Below are 14961 nucleotides of genomic sequence, written 5' to 3' on the forward strand. Positions count from 1 at the left end.
TGCCAAGGGTCTGGGGACCCATGAGAATGAAAAGACATACAACATGGGAAAGCAAGTGAAATTGTCCGCTCTGTCTCTTCCATCAATGGAAGTCTTCTATTAGTGGTGCTTCTGTTGGAATGGCAAGGAGGAGGAAGGTTTTTGCCTGTTTACCTCCCCTTGGTCCAGCCACTTACATTGCATGTGTGCATCCCCCAAACCTCGTGTCAACTTTTCGAAGCTCACTAGTGACTGCTTGGGGAACGGGACGCAGGCAAAATCCAGTTCTGCCAGCCCTTCATGTGGATATTTTGAAGGATTCCCTGAAACATACACACAAAGAACCCCTTATGAATGAATGCCAGGGTTTCCCAAGTGAGAATAAGGACCACAGCTTTGTGAATTCAGGTTCACAATATCTGAAATTTAAACAACAAGATCCACCTGCAGTGTTACCCATTGTGAATGGTGCACATGCACATATACCAAAACATCCACAGAAGGAGCAACTGGGAAAGTATCAGGGCCTCATCTCACTGAAGGGAAATCTGGACACATAAAGCTGCCTTATACGGAATCAGACCATTGGTTCATCAAGGTCAGCATTGTCTACTCAGACTGGCAGTGGCTCTCCAGGGTCTCAGGCGGAGGTCTTTCACGTCATCTGTTACCTCATCCTGCATGCCCAGCAGACGGTCTACCACTGAGCCATGGCCCCTCCCCAATATTTTCATGCATATGGGCCATTCCCAATTTTTAATGCTGCATGAGTACTTTACATTTCAAATTTGGGTACAAAAGGTACCCAAGTTGAAAGAGCGGCATGCAGTTCAGCGCTAAGGCCTGCTGAAAATGCTGAACATAACCTTGAACAGAATACAACCATGGAGGGAGATGAAACACATGTGCCTCTGCATCTCTAGCCCACCCAAAATGGAATATTCATTTTTCTTCTGCCCAAGAAATTGAGAAGTCCTGAATAGGAAGCCACTGCACACCATCTGGTGCTGTTGGGTTTGTTATGCTTTCACATCATGTTTGAAGTGGAATTTCTCATCTCCAGTCCACAGAGGACAAGAGGAGGTCATTGTCTTAACAGGGACTTGAGGCAGGAAGTGTCACTGCTGCTTTCTACTAGCCTTGAATGAGAGTTCTACAGCAGCAGATTTCCTACCGGCTTGTTAAAAAGAGTGCATCATTGAGCAGCAGAGAGCAAACTGAATGAAAAATCAAAGGCATAGAACAGCCTTTGCAAGCACACAGGTCAATAGTATTTTTCCGCTGTGTTACCAATGATAAAGAAATCACAAACATCTTGTAGCGATGAGGAAATATACTACACAAAGTCAAGAATGACATGCTTAATGCTGGTTATCAACCTTAGTTCATTATCCTAAACAACACATTCCCGCCCCTCAAGCACCATGAAAGATGGAAAGGGGTTGTTAAGGGAAAAATCTTGTAATGTGAACCCTAGGTCTATTCTGCTTTTACGCAATCCTATCCAGCACAATGGAAGTGATCCTAAGCAGGGATCCTTTCATCAATGGGGCTTACTCACAGGAAAGGGCTTGTACTGCATTAAGCATCTATTTAAATGCCAGCGTGTTTTCCTTCACACTTTAGATAAGTTCTAGGACACATACTGTTGATGCAAGAAAAGAAAGGCAGCTGAATTGCTGGACAGCTCCTTTTGGCACAGACTCCCGTCTTCCGAAGAAACTTTCTGGGTGGACCCAGGATATGAGGGTCATGGAAAATGCAAGCAGATGACACAGAGGGGAATTCCTAGGGTGCCTGTGCACAACAGTCACTAAATGGCTGCAGCACATGCATCCAAACTTGCAAGCCTCGTGTCGTTTCTTGGTACCTCAAGAATTGAACGGGGTGGGGGTGGGGATGACGACACAACATTTGTGTGATCTGAAGACACAATGGGGCTTTGACTATCCCTTCTATAACTGTAGACACATATCTGAGGGACCCCTCTTCCCATATATGCCCCAAAGAGCGTTACACTCTATGGACCAACATCTCCTGATTGTCCCTGGCCCAAAGGACGTCTGTCTTGCCTCAACCAGGGCCAGGGCCTTTTCTGCCCTGGCCCCTGCCTGGTGGAACGTGCTCCCATTCGAGATTAGGGCCCTGTGGGATCTCCCTCAATTCTGCAGGGCCTGTTAGATGGAGCAGTTCTGCCAAGCCTTCAGTTGAGGCAGCAGACGTCTCTATATGGTCTCCCTGAGGTCACTGTCACCCACCCCCTATCAACCCAAATAATATGTCGGGGAACCCCCACGGTCATCTGATTGGTTAGAAGTGTGACTGTGTTTTAATGTTTATTATTTTCAAATTGTTTAATTTTGATTGTATTTATTATATGTTTTATGATGTGACACGCCCGGAGCCCGCTCACGAGATGGGCGGGCTATAAATACAAATAATAAAGAAATACATAGACAGATAATGAAAAGGGAACTGCAGTGCCATCTGTGGGGTGTCAAATTGCGGAATGCCGGTCGAGCAGGGAAAGGGTGGGATGGAGAACACCATGGCTTGGGTGGGTTGAAGAAGAAGAAGAAGAGAAGAGATTGGATTTATACCCCGCCCTTCACTACCCAAAGGTGTCTCAGAGCGGCTTACAAACTCCTCTCCCTTCCCCTCCCCACAACAGACACCCTGTGAGGTAGGTGGGGCTGAGAGAGCTCTGACAGAAACTGTTTTTTTTTTCAAGAACAGCTCTTATCAGAACTACGGCTTGCCCCAAGGTCATCCAGCCAGGTGCAAGTGGAGGAGTGGGGAATCGAACCCGGTTCTCCCAGATTAGAGTCCGCGCACTTAACCACTACACCAAACTGGCTGGGAAAGGGAAAACAGGAGCCATGGGAGCTGCGCGGGGGTCTCAGCTGCAGTGTAACTACCACAGAAGATCTGGCCACACCAAAAGGGAGAACAGCAAGACTCAATACGGTCCCCCTAAGGATGAACTGAAATGGCATTTTGTTAAGTGGAAGCTTATCATGGTACAAATGTAATATTTATTTATGTACTGGATTTATATCCTGCCCATTCCCAGATGCAGACTCAGGGTGGGTAACATCGTATTTCATTTTCAATATAGTCAACAAATCCAGCCTATAATATAACCAGCAAATTTAAAACCATTAAAATCTGCTAAAATGGCGACAATTTTCCTGTTGGCTCCATCAGCTAAATAGATGGCAGTCATAACAGCTTTCCCTAGGACCACTTTGCAGGGGGCCATGTAACTGGACATCCGTCGCCCCAACCAAAGGCCTGGCAGAACAGCTCCATCTTTCAGGCCCTGCAGAACTGTAATAAGTCCTGCAGGGCCCTGATCTCAAATGGGAGCTTGTTCCACCAGGTAGGGGCCAGAACCGAGAAGGCCCTGGCCCTGGTTGAGGCTAAACAGATGTCCTTTGGACCAGGAATAACGAGCAGGTGTTGCTCAGCAGAACACAAGGCTCTCAGGAGGTATACAGGGAGAGGTGGTCCCTCAGATATGTTGGTCCCAGGCTGCTTAAGGCTTTAAAAGTTAAAGCCCACTAAATGGTATGGATAACTTGACTACTTTCTTGCTTCCTTAGCTTGGTCATTACATGCAAATGTGTGATAAAATCCTCCTCACTGTGTGGGTCATTAAGAACATAAGAACATAAGAGACGCCAATGTTGGATCAGGCCAAAGGCCCATCCAGTCCAACACTCTGTGTCACACAGTGGCCAGAAATACCAGTGCCATCAGGAGGTCCACCAGTGGGGCCAGGACATTAGAAGCCCTCCCACTGTTGACCCCCCCCCAAGCACCAAGAAGACAGAGCATCACTTGCCCCAGAGCCCCTATCTATACCTTGTGGCTAATAGCCACTGATGGACCTCTGCTCCATATGCTTATCTAATTCCCTTTTGAAGCCGTCCATGCTTGTAGCCTCCACCACTTCCTGTTACTCCATGTTAGTTTCATGCACTACAGGAGGTTCTCCTCAAGTAAGAAACTTCCAAGGAACAACAATATTTGGATTTCTCCTCAGCTTCCTATAAACACCCCACTCAATAGCCAATGTAGAATTCTATCATGATCCACTACCACCCACTTCAGTCAGAAAGAAAGGGGCCAAGATTCATTACAGGTGTCTTAGGATATCTTCAGTGACCCTAAGGTAGCAGTTCCAAAATCAGCTCCCCAGTTAGTCTGGAATGCCATCCTGAACACCAGAGCATAATAACCTGCCCTCTCAGCATGAAATTCACCCAGACCATGAAAAAGCAGAGACTTTGAGCTTTTAAAGCACTCTGCTGAATGAGGACTGTGGTGCTTTGGTGAACTGCCTGTCTATAGAAATTCATTTAATGGAAAATCACTCAGGATGACTGTCTGCATGCATAACAGGCATAACCAAGAACAAAGAAAACCCTATCTGATGTCCCTTGGAAAGATGATAGCACTTGCATGTGTGTCACTGCCAGGACGCAGTTTTACAAGCAGCAGATAGGATTACAGCATTTGTGAAGAATAGCAAAGATTATTGTGTCTGCACAGGACCAAGTTGGCCACAGGAATTCCGCTTTCACAACTGGGCTCATGATGGGTGCTCCAAGGAAGGTTTTCTTCAAGCAGCTCTGAGCCGACCAGAAGCCCTAGACCACAAGAGTTTAAGCCACAATGACATTACAGAGCTCAGCTCCAAGGGCAGCTGAAGCCTCTTGTGTAGGATGATGGACAAAACTCCAGTGCCACCAGGGGCACCTGAATGTGCCACTCCTGTCTGCCATAGTCCATGATCCACCCACCCAAGAGTCTCTTGATAATCTCATGTTGTAGGTCTCACGAAATGACATCCCCCCCCCTCAAATGATATTGTATCACCATATACAAAGGGGGAGCCAAAGCTGAAATGATGCAATTTGCTCGAGGCCAGACAGCCTTAAATATGTTGATGTCGACTGAAGTTATTATTTAGTATCCTTTTAAGAGCTGTTGCATTAGCAGGCTCTTCTCCTACTCGGAAGACTGCTGAATCCATACAACATTATCATTCTCTGCTTCCCAGCTGATTTATTTTTTAAATATTACTCATGCCAGTCCTTCCCTGTAATTTTAATACTCCACACTTGTACCCTTCCTGTTTGCCCATGTTTGCTGATGTAGAAAATGCTCCAAGTATTTCAGAAATAATTGCTCTTCCCACTTCAATTCTCTGTGCAATTCGGGGGAAAACATGCATGAATAAATCACCCACTGCACCTAAGAAACAACAAGGCCACTCTAATGAAGTGGATTTTGTTACCTATACCAGGCTCATTAACATTTCTGGTAACTGAATTGTTTCCGCTTCAAACCCCCAATAGGCTAACAAGGCAAGTTGCAAACCTCATCTTCCATCAGCAATTTTTGCTGGTTCCCTACCCACTGCAGAAAAATATCATACCTCAGCAAGTACTATTCCGGAGGGGGGGGGAGTCTGGATCCTGGGGAGGGGCAGCATCTGGGGCAGGCCACAGTGGAAATATTTTGAGCTCTGCTCATGATAGTTTGGATTCAACCCTTAGTTATTTTGCTATAGATCAAAAGACACATCAGACACTTATCTTTATTTCTGAAGTTATGCCAGCAAACAAATGATTTTTAAAAGTTTCATAAAATGCATTATACATTTATACACATACATCTTTTAATGTGTCTGTGTTAATTGTGTGTATGTGTTATGAAACAGGGGTTGGATCCCACAGAACATTTCTGCTGACAGAAGGATTTTCATCAGCAGAGCATGATTTCTTCATCTCCTCCCTCTAGTTTAGTTTCAAAGTTTAACACTATTTCAAGTTCATAATCAGCAATGCAATCCTAAGAACACTTTCCTATGGCTAAACTTCATTGAACAGACTGGAGCAGGATTCTGAGTAGACTTGTTTAGGACTGCAAGCTAAGCCACTTAAGAGATGCAAAGGATACCTTTTAGAAAAGCTGCTTTTAACATGCCAAGGACACACAAGACAAGTTCATGATAACTGGAATGCAGACCCTTTTAAAAGGGCCCTATTCCATTTTCAGTCTTGAATAATCATTCCTAAGAGATGAATTTCAAGCTGCAAGATATCCTGAGCATCAATCTGGGGCAATACCTCCATATAAATCTAGCTACGGTCTTCTTACTAAAATCTTAATTCATAAATATTGGTAAAAGCTCCCCTCCCAAAGTTGGAGGGATAAAGCGAAAGCTTTACAGCCACAGTAGAGATACATTAACAAAGTGGAGGAGAAGAAGGGGTAAAAGGAGACCCCTTTCCACCCTTATAAATATTCTAGTCTGCACACAATTCCATTGAACCCTGGAATATTTAATGAAAATGCAATGAATAGCTAAATCAATTTACCATCCCCTTCATGAGCCTTTATGGGATTCTAAAAGGTTTTATATTTATTTATTCATATAGTACATTTTCTCCCTGCCCTTCCTCCACTAAGTTCAGGTTTCTCAAAAGAGTCCTTTGAGGCAGCTAGCTAATGGTGCAATTGTATGCAGAGTGGCTCTAGTCTGAGGCCAATGATCACACTGTTAGGATGAGAGTCACTGACTCGCCATGCATGCATCATGGCTAAGTGGGCTTTTGAACCCAGATCACCATCACTCAATATTCTAACTGCCATCACTTACTTCTACGAAGGCACTGTCAGTTAAGTGTTAAGTACACGGCTTCAGATATTTATACTGGATACCAATTTGGCTTCATAATTTCAACTATTTCCTAAAGAATAAATCCTTTTCTAATCTGCATTCATCCAGAGGCAACCTTGGCTCTCTGGGGTGTACGACCTATTCCAGATAGAAAGACAATTCGTATCAGCTTATCCACATAATCAGAATTTGCCTTCGTTGTGAATTCCAGAAAACAACTATCATCCAGTTCCCAGAAGCCAATTTTCTATCAGGTGCCAGCAAGATGTTAACAAATCATACAGGACCTGGACCTATTCCAGTTTTTTCCCAGTGACTTCCTATATACAGTCAGCATACTGATGCATCTCCAATATATCTGAGGTATATTGATCTCAACTTCTTAGGCTTTTGTTTGGGGAGGAAAAGGGGGGAAAAGGACAATTTCTTGGTAAACACCTGCAGGGACTTTATAAGATGAAGGGGTAATTGCAACAGACTGCTGAAATTACAAAATCAGAAAATGGGAATATTAAAACATGTTCAGTTTGACTCCATGTGTGGTTACTCTGAAACAGAATTAGAATTAAATGGGCCTTACTTCCAAGTAAGAATACATTGAGATTGGAGCCCTAAAGCTTGCAGGTAATTAACTTTCCCTTTGAAATGAATGGGCCTTAGCAGAATTTAATACAGGTGCTTAATCTTGTCTAAATTGTGCATATTGAGACTTGTGGGGGGGCATGATTTATTGTGATAAACAACTCCAAAACTATAGGAAATTCAACGCACATTACTTTCTGGTATGTATTTAATTCATATTAAACCTCAGAAGGAATCATGTGAAATTATTTAACATCTTCATGATATATTATCTTGCTTTTATTTTGTGTGCATTTCATTCCTTAATGGCAGCTCCTAAAGTCAAGTTTTATTTCTGGAAACGCATTAAATCGTGCTCAGAATCTTTGTTGCACTATTACATCACTCCTGATTGAATTGGTTTCTTGATCATTATAACAGCCCTCAAACTACAGGGAGGGCTCCAGTTCGAGGGAGGAGAAGGAATGGGAGATGCCTTAAGTTACAACATGTTCCTGGGAGGCTCTGGATTCTGAAAAACCTGCAGAGGTTAAATGAACCCCAGTCAGTGACCTCCACTGAATTTGTGGGAGTGACGTAACCCTAACTATCCCCTTCAGCTGATCTATTAGCTCAGGAATAGCTTCTGCCTTGTTATAATGATACATCCTTCTGTGCAGTTTGTTTTTTGGGGTTGGGGGGAATCGCAAAGGTAATCTGGTCCCCCCCCCCGGCAGCGTTATATTAGTACATCAATCCATAGACTGTCACATGGTGTAGCATGAGAAGAGAGCCTATAGTGGTTAAATAAGGATTTGAAAGGTCCAGATTCAAATCCCCACTCTGTCACAGAAGTTCGCTTGGTGACCTTGGGCCAGTCACACTCTCTTCAGCCTTATCTACTTCATTTGTTTACTGCTGTGAAGAAAAAATGGAGAAGAGAATGATGTAAGCTACTTTGGGGGCCAACTGGGGAGAAAGGCAGGGTATAAACATCTGAAATAAAAATAAAAGGAATTCAACTGCTGACAAGAAGTTTCATAGCTTCACACACAAAGCAAATTTCTAGTGTTGGGTTAGGGGCACCTAGAGAGGCCATGAGGGAAAAAAGTTCAGAAGGGGGTGGTCCTCCAAGTTCAAAAAGTTTGTGTAACAATGGCTCAATTGATCTTATTTTAATGACTAGGCAACATACTGCGCAAGCACCTCAACAGTCTACGGCTAAAGCAAGAGCACTCATAATGAAAGACAAACATGTGAATGTTAAAAACAGTCATTTTTACTGAAGTCTTATTCTGAGGAAATTTCACACTTCATAGGCTCTGTTTAGGCCGCACTTCAGGTTTTTTATGGTCCATCTGTTAGGGAAATGGCCTGTGGGCTTACAAAAAGTCAGAATGCGGGGAAAAAAGGGGCAGCACCGATTTCCTTTTCTTGTTTCATGGATCCTTGAGCGAAACAATTTCTTTCCCCACTGCACCATCATTTTTTCCTTCTCTTTCTTGGTATACAAATAGTGGCAGCCCAAGAGAATTACTGCATCTTATAAAGAATTACGTTGCTAATAATACATCACTTTAGAGGTTTATTTCGACAAAAATAACCACCCTTCTGAAAAGCAGCATTATCTGCTGAAGTCAGCATCCCATGGAGGCATAATGAAAAGATGTCATACCTACAGCTAGAAAGAATCCCAAGCCAACAGAAAAGGCATTGGATTGAGATAATGGAAGTAGGTATGGGTGGAAGAGACGGGGAAGCTAAACTAAATTATTATACGGCAGTAAATACAAGAGAGGATTATGAAACATGCCAAAAAAAAACCCTGGGGAAGAGAGGCAGGGTAGAGAGTTTAAAGCAAGTTCTGATGCCAAAAGGACTTATACGGAAGAGAAGATCATAATTTTGTGTTCAAGACACAAGCAAAAGGAAGTGAATGAGTTCTACTTATCATGTTTCATGTTGCATCTTAAGAACATGAGAAAAGCCCAGCTGGCTTAGACTAGTGGTCCATCTATAGTTCAGCAGTCTGTCTTACACTATGGCCCACCAGTTCCTCTGGTTGGACACAGCAGGGCCCAGAGGCCAAGGTCTCCCCTAATGCTGCCTCCTAGCAATGGTATTCAGAAGTTTTCTACCTCTGCATGTGGAAGTTCTCTTTACTTACTGATGGATCTATCCTCCATGAATCTGCCTAATCCCCTTTTAAAGCTGTCTATGCCTGTGGCCATCACCACTGTTTAAGCTGTGCACATGAGCAGCTGCTCATTAACATGGGAAGCCCCGCTCAGCAGCAAGCTGCAGCCATGCAGGCCCATTTTAAGATTACAGCAGTTATATTCTGCTCAGGATGTGAACTGCTCCGCTCAGTAGGCGAAAAACATTAGAGGGAACCCTGGCCATCACTACATCCCCTGACAGCAAACTTCACATTTTAATAACTTGCTGTGTAAAGAAGTAATTCCTTTTGTCCATCTTGAATCTACTGTCCATCCGCTTTATTGGATGCCTTCAAGTTCTAGTATTTTGGAAGAGGAACATAGGCAGGGTGAGAGATGTCTCTCAAACTCTATCACCAGTCTGTATTAGTCTTGGGTGCTGGGCATGCTGCAGTCAGTAGCCCACCCAGAAACTGCTAAAGCTGAAACACTAGTTTTCAAACCAGTTTTGTTTCATTGACTTAAATGGGGCATCCATCTTAAAACCCAACTGCTTAGATTTAAGTCTAGGCTGCAAATCCAAGGACAATTATAATCCTTGATCTTTCCTGCTCGTAAATGCTACTAACACATACTGGAAACTGGCGAAGAATCTGAAGATGCAGGCTGCATCCACACAACACTAGATATTGGGCTATAGCAGTAACTCGTAACAGGACTCTCCTGTGCAGTCAAGACAATCCAGGAGGGACTGACTGCTGCTGTCTGACAGTGTGCCGATGCAGCTGCAGGCCATTTCTGACCACCAGCCTTCATGAGCGTCTCTTTGCATCCACACACAGCTCAACAGGTTTTCAGGTTTACCCCCAGGTGCTCATCTGTTTAAGAGAGAGTTTATTCCTGTCACTTCAGAAATGTCTGAAAACACAAACAATTATGGTCTGGTGTGGGTTTTTTTTTTTTTTTTTGCTGTCAAGTCACAAGTGGCTTGTGGCAACTCTGTAGAGTTTTCAAGGCAAGAGATATTCAGAGGTAGGTTGTCATTGCCTTTCTATGTGTAGTGACCCTGGAATTCCTTGGTGGTCATTTCCAAATATTGACCAGGACCAACCCTGCTTAACTTCCAAGATCTAACAAGACCCTGTAGCCGCCCTGAGCCTGCTTTGCAGGGAGGGCGGAGTATAAGTCGAATAAAATAAATAAAATAAGATCAGGCTAGCCTTGGGTATCCAGGTCAGGACCCAGTTTATCACCAACACCAATCCATTACGAAGTGTTTGCAGTCTTTGCCACATTTCTTGTAACAGCCCAGAGAGGCAGGCTGCTAGCATTTATCATTTCATAGAGGAAACAACTGAAGCAAAGTGATTTTCCTCATATTACCCACTGCATTTATGACAAAAGGAAGATTTCAGTATTACAGGTGAAAGCCCAAGTAGCCATGTTTTTGTATTATAAAATCAGAAACAACTCCTGAAATGCCAATGGACAGCATTAAACATCAGAATTTCCACTAAACGGTTTTTCCACATAAGAACTGCATATTTGTTACCATGCCTGTTATAAGGATTTCATATTTTTCCTAATCCTTATATATTATAATGGAAAACCTTCAGCATTCCTTCCTACTTAGAACATTAACCGGTATTCTGAGCACTCCATAAAATTTTGCAGCCCCTTATTGGCCAGTTTTTGTAATGTCTTTGACAAAACAACCACCCCTCCCAATTTTGCAATTCTTTAAAAAATGATATTTTAACTTTCTTTGTCCACTGCTGCACTGCTCATGAACGGGAGTGCCGGCCAAGGTCTTGAAATTACAGCGACAAACCTCACCAGCCCCCAGAACTATGGCAGGAAAGGCGCACATGCAACAAAGCACAGGACACAGAACCGGCAACATGCAACAAAGCACAGGACACCTGTATCTTTGCCGGGACTCGACAGGTGCAGCTTTTTCACCCGGAAAGGTCTAGGCTAGGAACCTTCACAAGACCCCCTTTCCTCCTCCACACGAGAGTTACATGCACAAAACTGCACCGCATCTGGTCGCCCCACCATGCAGCAAAGGTACTCTTCTCCCTCCCACTCCCATGGGGAGGGGGGGGGGGCAGGATCCTTGGCTTAAGGGCGCTGGAGGCGTTCGTGTAACAGAGGCACGACGCGAAGACTTGTTCGAACGTCGGGAAAGGCCCTTCGCCGGGTCTACCCAGGAGGATTCCCACGCGGAGCCCTTCCCTTGCCCCCTACCCCAGGCCCAGCCGCATGGCCCGCCTGCTCAAGTCAACGCGTTGGGGTTTCTCCTGCAGCCCCCGCGCGTGGGCAAAGCCCTCCTTTCCTTACCAGGTACCAGACCCCGAGGATGATTGTCCCGGTGCGGACATGGCAGCACAGGCAGCAGCTGTTGGAGTAGAAGCGAGCCCAAGGGGAGCTCATCGTCTTCATCGCGCTTCACACGCCGGGCGGCGTCTGCCTGCTGCTAGCGCGCTTCCTGCAGTTCGGATCCCCCCCCCCCCCCAACCCCCGGGGGGGGAAAAACGCCCCCCCTAATGCCAGTAGCTCACAAGGTAGAATTTTTGCTCTCAAGACTCCACGGTTTAGAGGGAGCATTGGTGGGGACGCGGCCCGGGCGGGGCGAGCAGGGGCGCCGGGCGAGTTCTGTATCAGAGGAGGCTAGAGTCGAAGCAGCCTTTACTCCGAAGGAAGTTTCCCTGGGCTCAAGGGGACTTTGCAAGGAAGTAGGCTTTGAATCGATCGCAGCCGTTTAGTTCTAGGCTGTAATCCGGGAGGTCCTTTCCCCTAAAGTAAACCAGACATTGGCAGAGAACACAAAAGAAAAAAATCGACAAACATCTCCCTCCCTCCCTCCCTGCTCTGCTGCTGTAAACCATGGTGCCTGTGGGGGCCAGGCTACTCCACCACACACACACCCCTGTCCTGCTTCCCGCCAAGTGTTTTTAAAAAGTGGTTGGGGCGGGGGATCCCGGAAGTGCTGAGAGTGCGGAGTGGGGACTTTGCAAGGAAGTAGGCTTTGAATCGATCGCAGCCGTTTAGTTCTAGGCTGTAATCCGGGAGGTCCTTTCACCTAAAGTAAACCAGACATTGGGGATTTTGTCCAGCTCTGAATCTGTAGTCAGTTGAGAGAACACAAAACAAAAAAACCGACAAACATCTCCCTCCCTCCCTCCCTCACTGCTCTGCTGCTGTAAACCATGGTGCCTGTGGGTGCCAGGCTACTCCACCACACACACACCCCTGTCCTGCTTCCCGCCAAGTGTTTTTAAAAAGTGGTTGGGGCGGGGGATCCCGGAAGTGCTGAGAGTGCGGAGTCCGAACTGCCGTGAAGGGACAAGATGTCAGAAAATGTTGTGTACTGAGCATGGATCTTCCCTGAGTCAGGATCCGAAACTGGCTGAGCTTGTTGCTCCGGAACAATAGCTTGCCAGGATTCTGAAGGGGACCAGTGAGGAAGTAGTGTTATGTAAATAGCCTATTGTTGGGAGTGGGTTGTTTTGGCGAGGTGCTTACATGCTGTTTAAACAGGATGGCAGCCCTGGAGTTTGTCTTGTAGTGTTCCTGAAATCACTTAATAAAGTAGAGCTGTTCACTGTAATGCATCTTGAACCCAGTATTTAATAGAAAGGAAAATGTTAAATAAATACTACTAGTTAGGTTAAATAAATACTACTAATTTGATGTAATGGGTAAGTGCGTGGACTAATCTGGGAGAACCTGCTTTGCTTCCCCACTCCTCCACTTGCAGCTGCTGGATGACCTTGGGCAAGACGTAGTTCTGTCAGAGCTGTTCTCTCAAGGAGCTCTCTCAGCCCCACCTACCTCACAGGGAATCTGAGACTCTGAGTGAAGGGCAGGGTATAAATCCAATCTCCTCCTCATCATCATTGTCATCGTCTTCCTCCTCCTCCTCCAAAGGACTGGCAATAAGCGGTGCGGCTGATGGCTCCCTTTAACATGCAGTGCAAGATGTGCAGAGAGTACATCTATAAGGGCAAGAAGTTCAATGCCCAGAAGGGGACAGTCCAAAATGAATCCTACCTGGGGCTTCCCATCTTCCATTTTTACATCAAATGCACCCACCACCTTACAGAAATCGCCTTCAGGACAAACCCTGAGAACACTGACTATGCCATGGAACACGGGGCCAGGTGGAACGTCCAAGTGGAGAAGCTGCTAGAGGAGGAGGAGAAGCAGTTGCAGAAGGAAGGAGAAGATGAAGAGCTCAACAACCCCATGAAGAACCCCATGAAGATGAAGAGCTCAATAACCCCATGAGAAGAGAACCAAAGACTCCAAAGCTGGAGATGGAGGTTCTGAAGGAGCTGAATCAGCACCAGGCCCGTGTGGACTCTGAATCCATGCTGCAGCAGTACAAGGATTAGGAGGAAGAGCAGAAGTGGCTGGCAGTGGAGGAGGACAAGAGGGAGATGAGGGCTATGCTGGATGGAGCGAGCCAGGTCAGGCAGCTGCTGGAGGACTCTGATTACAATGAAGTCCCGACTCAGGCCCCTGCAAAACCTACAGGCATCTTGCAGGAGGATTCAGAGCCCCGGAGAAAAAAGCTGAAGGTGGAATGCTGGGAGAAGGGCATAGGCAGGCTGGTGGCAACAAAGAGGAAGCTGAATCACAGCACCACCAATGGAGCCGGGGCTCAGAACAGGCTGGTGGGCTCAGGTGTTGGGAGTCTGAGCACAGAGGCCAGCGATGCCTTGACTGCCTTTGGAGTCAAGAATGCTGGGCTGTTCTTCTCCAAGCCTCCTGGGAGCCTACTCAGACAGGAAGAACAGTAAGAGTGATTGACTATCCCCAGATTGGACGCAGAGGGGTTGAGCCTGTGGCCCCAACTTTGCCCCCATCCCTTCATGGTAGATGGACCCAGTTGCAGATTGGGGGGGGGGGGACATTTTGGCACGATTGTTTTTTTCCTTTCTCTGACATTTTGGCCAAGAAAATGGGCTCACATTTTTTTTCTGAACTAGCCCCGTGTGCCATTCATCAATCGGCACCTTCCACCTGCTTCTCCTATCAGTTGTGTTGATACCAGCGAACCTCAGCAGCAGGAAGCAAACCTCTTGATGGAGGGACTGACTGACCGACACCCTTCCGCAGTGTGTGCGCTTGTGGTGTGTTCGACCAAGTTCCCATTGGCATTTTAAAGAGAAGATTGAGTGACCGGTGCAGGGACCTCTGTGACCCAAGCGAGATTGGAGACCTCTGGTTGACAAAGTGAGGAAATTGACATCACAATTAGTAAAACTTTCCCAGCCAACAGCTATACACAGAGCAGTAAAGCTCAGTTCCATCAGTTCATAATCTGGACTCAACAAAATAGAACAAAATGCTGCAATAGCCACTTTTTTAGTAGAGGGGTTCTGAAGGAAACTGGGGGAAATCAGCACGTCCACCCCCACTCTGGTTGGACTCTTTGTTCTTGTTACCTTGTCTCTGACAAATTGGTCTCTCCAAAGCTTCTCCACAAACGACTTTGCTAATCTTTATCACACTTTGTTATTTTGATTATCACTGATGCATCAGACTGACTGGCTTGTA

The 14961-nt window shown here is 45.7% G+C and overlaps 1 protein-coding gene and 1 pseudogene across 1 annotated transcript in view; one reads left to right on the forward strand and one right to left on the reverse strand.

Moving 5' to 3' along the window:
- Positions 1–11838, reverse strand: part of LAPTM4B (lysosomal protein transmembrane 4 beta) — a 91654-nt gene extending 79816 nt beyond the window's left edge. Inside the window, exon 1 of the mRNA XM_015409860.1 lies at positions 11737–11838. Coding sequence (XP_015265346.1) covers positions 11737–11838 — 102 coding nt within the window. The remainder of the gene's footprint in view (positions 1–11736) is intronic.
- Positions 11839–12605: 767 nt separating this feature from the next.
- Positions 12606–14201, forward strand: LOC107109244 (annotated as a pseudogene).
- The last annotated feature ends 760 nt before the right edge of the window (positions 14202–14961 follow it).

This window comes from Gekko japonicus, unplaced genomic scaffold (genome assembly GCF_001447785.1).
Source record: "Gekko japonicus isolate JY-2015 unplaced genomic scaffold, Gekko_japonicus_V1.1 scaffold47, whole genome shotgun sequence".
NCBI classification, from domain to species: Eukaryota; Metazoa; Chordata; class Lepidosauria; order Squamata; family Gekkonidae; genus Gekko; species Gekko japonicus.